Below are 7477 nucleotides of genomic sequence, written 5' to 3'. Positions count from 1 at the left end.
TGTTCAGATACTAGTTGAAAAAAAACCCTCCACCCGCGCGAATCAACAACCTGTTAAGCTGCTGTGATTTGCTTTGGGAACTGTGTTCAGAACAGAAATCCCGATAAGCCCACGAAAGTTGGCGTCAATAAATTGTGATGCCTCAACACAACCGAAATTGTGTAGGTTTTACGCCCATTGCAACACTGTAAGATTATTTAAAAGGGGGCCTCTGAGTTTCACGTCCATCTCCGATAGGATCAAACCAAATGGTTGAAAAAAATATTGTATAGTGTCATTTCCCAGGGACAGAATGTCGGACCGAGCTGAACTTCGAACCCCTGGACCCGCGGCCTCACAATCACGAGAGCAGAACTGGAAAACTAAAGGCTACAATGCGTCGATGTAAAGGAGAAATGTAACGATAGCAAAGACAATAAAAGCAATAGCGAAATGTTGCTTGAAAATACAGCTGGTCAAAGCAAACCTCGACCCCGCAACCCCATCCCTTCATTCTCAAACGCGTCTTTGGTGCATGACGTCACGACAACCCAAATGTGGCCTCGCGCGGAGTGGATGTTGGATGAGTGTGCTAGGTCAAGTAAGTTCCTAACGGGGGCTAACGTTTACTTTTACCAACAAATGTTTAGTAAAATTGTCACAGTTATATTCAAATTGATCTGAACAGTTTAGAAAAGGATTAAGCTGAAGAACGATATTTTTAGAAAAAAAGACTAGGCCCATAATTTAAACAACCTTTATTCACATGTACAATGTAATGACCGAACGAAATCAAGGGTATAAAAATAAAAGTACCAAATTTCCAAAGGACAATGTGACTTGACTATCCCAATTCTTAAAGCTTTTATGAATTAAAATCTGGGTCACGAAAGAGGATGTTCCTTTTGATGAACTATGAAGAACACTCCTAATAAGTATCCCTTGAGACGGTACTAATTATTTGTCTTTCAGAGAAGTTAGAAGTTCTTTTTTTAAGGGCGTTGTATATCAGAAAGCCTTACACAAATTGGGACCAAAATAAATCTGTATGCTTATTATTTCTATAAAAGTTACGTACCAAAAGGTGCCACGTTTGGTTCAACTGTTCTGTTTTTCTTTGTTCGGTTCGTTTGTTTGTTTGTTTGTTTGTTTGTTTGCCTGTCTGTTTGAGTGTTTTCTTTGTCTTGTTTATATAGATTTGTTGGTTTATTTATTTGTTTGTTTTAGTTTTCATTGTAACAATATTCGATAGGGTGTTAAGTTGGCCCATATTGCGTCATGCTGACTACAGAGTGGAAAGCCCGGGACAACTCGATTCACTTTCTCCCAAGGAACAGTCCGAAATCCATATGTTAGGAGCTAGAGACACTTAAATTAAGAATAAATCATTACAAGTAGTACGACTCACCCGCTCACGGCAGAGCAGAGAAGGATAAGGACAAGGCAGAGACTGCTCACTCCGACTTTGGCCATTCTTCTTTCTGTCTTCTTCTGTGTGGACAAAATGGGCTGGTCTACCTCGCCAGCGACAGCCTAGAAATGTAACAAAGGAAAATGTTCAGATTATCGCTTAGTATACAACAAGTCAGCTCAGCTAACGCCCAGCATCGCTCGGCCTTTTAACGGGTATAAAAAAACAAACAAACAAAATCACAGAAAATACAGCTTATATATAATCGGACAAAGTGATTCTTGCACGAATCATGTATTTCTACTCTGCTATGTGGGTTTTTGTATGCGCAAAAAGGTTAAATTGGAGCGGAGTTATGAGAAACATTTTGAAGCCGCAAGTTTTGGTGACAAAATTGGCTGCTTACAGAACTACAATAAACTTCTATATTATTATACTAGCAGCTAATTTTGGGTTTGACTTTGTAAAGCATGCATTTCGTGTAGGCTACACGAGACTATATCTTAATATGTTTTATGATGATGGTGCGTAGAATGTCAGATTCGACCTGCGCGTGTTAGAAAATGTTGGTTGCCGCAGGCTCAAGAAAATTATAGATAAATTGCACTTACAGCGCCATCTTGAGACTTTTCAAAAAGTGTTCTTGTTTTACTCAAATGTTGTAGAATGATCAGAAAGAGCGTCGCCAGGGAACTAATAGATATTTGATTTTTCTCTTTTGTCAAATGCATTAGAAATAGAATTATTCGCCATTTCCCCCACTTCAAAGATTTTCTACCCCCAGCCATGCCCTAGACAACAGTCAATGAAAACATGGAGCTCATTTTGTTCTCTCGCCAGGCACGTCTGGAGTCTTCGCTTTCTAAGCTCGGACAAAAAAATCTTAAATGTCGAAGAGCTGGCGAAATTAGCTCACCTCATTGAACTTTGGATGGGAATAAGCTGCATGCAATCGGGACTTGGAGTACGAGAAATGTTAATCTTTGACAAAGAACGCCTTTGTAAAAGATTATAGGACTTGTCGGTGTCCTTCGGTGGAATACGTGATTGCCAGCATTTTGTGTAGTTGAGATGTTTTATATTCTCTAATTTACTTTTCAAGTTTTCAGAGCAGACACAGGGTTTGAAATAGAAATGCCTCACATTTCCTTGTCTGGTCTATCGATCTAAAGACAAGAGTGTCTCTCAAGATATGTGTGTTATTTATCATGATTTTGCGCAGGTAAACTATTTTTCCTATAGAAGAGACCGGCGTCTGTGGTGTAGTGTTTAGGCACTTCGCCGTCGCACGCGTAAGACCCCAATTCGATTCTCTTGTGAGAAGAATATTTATCGATTATCTTAGTCTTTCTGCCTGGATGTTGTACACCTCTTAGCCCGGGTAGACCCTGACAAGCAAGATCGCAGACCACCTCCTAAATTAATCTAAATTGTGTCGGTGGGAAGGTAAAAATAACTATATGTTTTCACGTTTACGGAACAAAACAATAAGTTAACATCAAAAGGAATGAAAGAAAAATCGGGGCAAGCTAAAGAAAAAAGACGTTCAGCGAGGCAGTATGCATGTATTACAAGTTCGACAACTTTTTATGACGTAGCTGTCGGTTAGGGACATAGACATGTATCTTGTAATATCATTTAAGACCGTGTACTATGACGTTGTACCGGTTCGACATGGGGCCCACCTCTTCTCTCTCTTAGGGTCCACGTGAAGGGCAAGGGCAGAACTGTTGAACGTGCACTGGACTGTAACAAGGCTGGTTGGGGGTTTTCCCCTTCATTAAAATTTGAGCCCACACGCATTGGCGCAGTGAAGTTTTTGTACAGAGGGCAGAGTGGCGTCCATGACAGTTCCTGGACTAGGATATTATTATAATTAAAGTCTAGGGGGCGGAAAAATTGCGGATATTATAAACTATTACAGACGAATTGTCTAAGTTAGCCACCCACTGTCAACAAGAAAAGTGGCCGCCTTAGGCAGATGACCATCTTACACAGTGTCATTGTAATGCATTAAAAACGCAAGGGTTGGGAAATGGAAAGTGACCCTTTGTCGAGGTGATGGTCTTATACAAGTGGTCGTTAGAGCAGCTTTAGTTGGACAAATAAATGTAAGATGCTCGAAAATAAAGAGCAAAGTAGACGTCATGAGAGATTGCCACTGACGGATATTAAATGAATTTACATCATGACCAGCGACTCATGTTCCTTCATTTGAAAACATGCAAGTGGATTCTGTTTTAGTATTAGTAAGAGTTTGATGACACCAGCAACTCAAATAGATCGTTCACGCCGAAATTTAAAGGTGCTACAAAAGAGTATCTTTGGTCCTAGTACCTCCTTCTTTTTTTTAATGTTCTCCTCTTTCTCACCTCGACGTCCCAGATGATACGAGAGGAAGGATAAATCAAAGTCAAGTACAAAAAAGTATCATTCAAAACAAAAAAAAGAAGTGGGAAGATGTTAGGACCATAGATGTTTGATACAAATGAAGGAACAAATCACATCAGAATGCCTTCTAACACGAACCCCCCCCCCCCCCCCCCCCTTCCATGACAATTCTGTGATTTATCCAGTAGGTATTAACTAGCCAAACGTATTTTTTTAAACCACCCTTTGAACAGCTGTATCATAGAAAAATACTTATGAAATTCATCCATATCGTCAACAGACAAGAACAAAAAACTGGTTTCGATACACGTCATATCCTCCGTTAGCAACAAATTATCAAAGAAGTCGAAAACAATGCAAATCTAATGGGTTTAAAAGCAGTATAAAATACAGAGGAAATGGACGCAGTAAGTTTGTGCATAAAATGTACGTGACTGTGACACAGCTATTAAATATTAAATGAGTTCGCAGCTGACAAAGACATGCTACTGACAATCAAAACGACGGTTTTCAATGAAACATTATGAGTATTCAAATACGGATCCCAGGTGGTGTCCAAAGTGTGTATTAAAGCGTCACCCATATCGCCAAATGGTGTATTCAACTCATCGTTTACGGCCTCACTTTAGACGCACATTCTGGTAATTCGACAACGCTTGAAGGCGCTCTGTTTTCAGTCACTTAAAAAAAATAAAGAAGTATAACTATTTTACTCGTACTGATTGTTCATTTATGTTCTTAATCTAAAACCTTAAAAAAAGGGGAAGGGGGGGCGAAAACCTACATAGGCCTACTTCGCTAATTTTTTATTTCTGATTTGTTTAGGACAGTTGGAGATATGCATAAACGTTGCCTTTGGTTTGCTGCTTATTGGACGTATGTGTCCACTACATCGTCATAGGGTTAGAATATCTGAAATGATGTGCGGAATTCAAACAACAATAAGAATAATTTTAAGAATAGCATTCGCATAGCGCTTACCACCGCTCTTCAGCATTCCCAATGCGCTTTACAATCTATATTAATACCCCAGTACACACTAGAACACCAAGAAATGTTCTCAGCTTACCATGTTCCATACTGTGTCGGCATAGGATTAAGTGCTCAAACGCTAACAAATGATTATTGACACTATTTTTTGCGGGGGTTTTCAAAATGCAAAGCCATGGCGTTTTCACGTTTGAAGAATGATTTCAAAATGATCATTGTCTTACGAGCCGGGAGTAACAAGGTTATCATAGAAAGAAAAGTAACAATTACGAGAAAGTTTCCCCACTAAATATTTTATTTTTGAAAGAACACCTCAGGCTGCCTATATGGCATATGTAAATACCAAACCTGTTTAGAACCTTCTCACGTTGTAATCTACAACAGTTCACCTTAACTGGCTGCGTGTTGAACAACGTTCTTTGACTTTATGGACATGCGCACAAGTCGTGGTTAGTGAGGTGATACGTCATTGATGACGTCACATGACTTTAAGATTCCATTCAGAAAAATAGTTATCTCAGTGAGTTTCGCTGACAAGAAGAACACGATTGTGGACTTCCGTTACAAGAATCGTGTACATAAAACCTCATTTAACAAAAATAGTTAAGGCAATAAGATGTTTAGACTCGATTTGTCTCATGGAGTTTATAAAAAATGTAATCCATATATCAGCTTGTATCTGAGGAGTACCCGGGATAAACAAAACGGTCACAAACTTAAATACATGAATAACCAATCCGAAATGCGTGTAGACTCATATTCTTTATTCCTCTTTGACGCTTGCTTTACACTTTAAACTGGATGAGAAATCAATGGCCAGAAGTTTCACTCAAATAAGGATTTTTGGGTCCACAAGATTTTAAATTTCATTTACTGACGAAGTCCATGTCGCTCGTTTGTTTTGGTTTTCTTCTGTTGTTGTTGGGAGTTAGGGTGGGTTGGGTTTTTTTTCGTAAACTCCTCTTTTATGATCTAGATCCTGGCAATAAAGTCTTGTTCACAATATGTCTTGAAATCCACAAACCTCCCTACAAAAACACATATTACACAGAATGCATATTATCCTAAATATTGCTACTGGGAAACAGAATTCTTGACGAGAGTAATTGTTTGTTTTTTTATTCTCTTTTCTTTTTTGTTTGTTTGTTTGTTTTTGTTGTTAGTGTTGTTGTTGTTTTAAACCGTGCCAATCAGCCCCAACTATTACCTTGAGTATCAAAGGCCAGAACAGAACTACGTGATGTCTCAAAAGTCACCAGACTTCATTGCTCTACATTGGTAAATAAGTATAATATGCTACTTACGTCAGCTCACACACATGAACGGATAAAGTGAAAACAAGAAAGTGTTCGAAACAGTTCAAATGGCATGTTGTTTTGAGAACACTGCAGCCAGAAGATTTTTGAAAATTAACACACAGCAGTGAAGTCAGCCGATTTTTTAGACGCCTTGTATTAGGATCTTCAATGCTTTCAAGCTCAGCTTTGTAGAGTACTTAGAGTATTTCTTTCTTTGGATAAAACAGTCCGTATTTTACGCCGACGCTCAATGGCTTTGGTTATAATAATTTGTCACGTATTATACAATAACATTTATACGACATTCGTCATCCATACTTCATGCATACTTGGACAAAAAGCATGGCAAATGCATAGACATATTTTATGAAATAACTTTGTAAATAAAAATAGTACAAATACTTGCACTAACTTGGACTGCATGCCCCACGTTAATTTCAAGCAGTTATTCTGAAATTAAATATTATTCTCAATAGACTAACGAAGGACGGATTGCCCTGAAATATTATTATGAGACAAATGACGTCCTAAAAAACATAAGAACAGAAAAAAGCAATTTAAGGAACTGTGTTTCACAAAACACCATGAGAAATTATAAGTAGCATTCAATCGTTTGCATGTTTAAATTCAAAATAATTATTCGCATTGATCAAAAACTTAAATAGTGAAGAAAACAGGCATACTTCAGAAACACCTTCATATAACCAAGACAATACAAGGATACTTATGAAAATAAGAACTGAAATATATCACAAAATCAAAATGATCAGGACGAAGGCTGTTGTCATAAAAATGAAGATTGTTGTTGGGTTGTTTTTTTTTGTAAGGTTTTACGGCGCTTGCTACTGCATAAGGTTTTATGAGCGCTTAATGAGAAAAATTATTGCAACTTTTAGAACCGTATTTAAAGATTTTTTTTCAGGTAATGGATTAAATGCAGAATATTCCACATTAAACAGAAAATTTAAACACAAATACAAAAATTTCTTAGACAACTTCTGCAAAAGTTTAAGATAGTGACAATTCATAATATCATAGTATCCCACAGTGAAGAACAAGAAGGAAAAAAATCGTTTGCCTTTTCAGTGAGGCCGGGACGATGTTGATGGCTTTCCTTTCACAAGCGGCCCGCCATGAAATATATACCACGGTGCCAGTGATCGAACACCGTCAGCCCTGCCAGCGGAAGCGATCGGAGTCCACCAATCAGAAGACAGCAATCTCCCGCGCGTCGCCACTGTCGCGTCCCATGACTGGCGCGGAGCTCTTGAGCTCTTCTCTGTCGGGACAAGGAAACGAATTGGGTGGGTATTTTCTTTTTTTTTCATTAATTTCTTTCTTTTTTGTGGGGGAAGGCGGTTGTTTTTGCTTTATTTTTAGTTATTGTTGTTGTTTTATTTGTGTTTGG

At 38.3% G+C, this 7477-nt stretch overlaps 1 protein-coding gene across 3 annotated transcripts in view; it reads right to left on the bottom strand.

Annotated features, from left to right (window-relative positions):
- LOC100533411 (pedal peptide 2) overlaps positions 1-7243 on the bottom strand; it is a 95931-nt gene extending 88688 nt beyond the window's left edge. Inside the window, exons 1-2 of one of the 3 annotated variants that reach the window (XM_035968275.1) lie at positions 7148-7243; positions 1388-1512 (exon numbers count right to left, since the gene is read on the bottom strand). In XM_035968275.1, the coding sequence (XP_035824168.1) occupies positions 1388-1452 (65 nt within the window). In that variant the 5' untranslated portion in view covers positions 1453-1512; positions 7148-7243. 3 annotated transcript variants of the gene reach the window in all.
- Between the last annotated feature and the right edge of the window lie 234 nt (positions 7244-7477).

This window comes from Aplysia californica, unplaced genomic scaffold (genome assembly GCF_000002075.1).
Source record: "Aplysia californica isolate F4 #8 unplaced genomic scaffold, AplCal3.0 scaffold00049, whole genome shotgun sequence".
Lineage (NCBI taxonomy): Eukaryota > Metazoa > Mollusca > Gastropoda > Aplysiida > Aplysiidae > Aplysia > Aplysia californica.
This window is presented reverse-complemented; position numbering and strand designations above follow the sequence as displayed.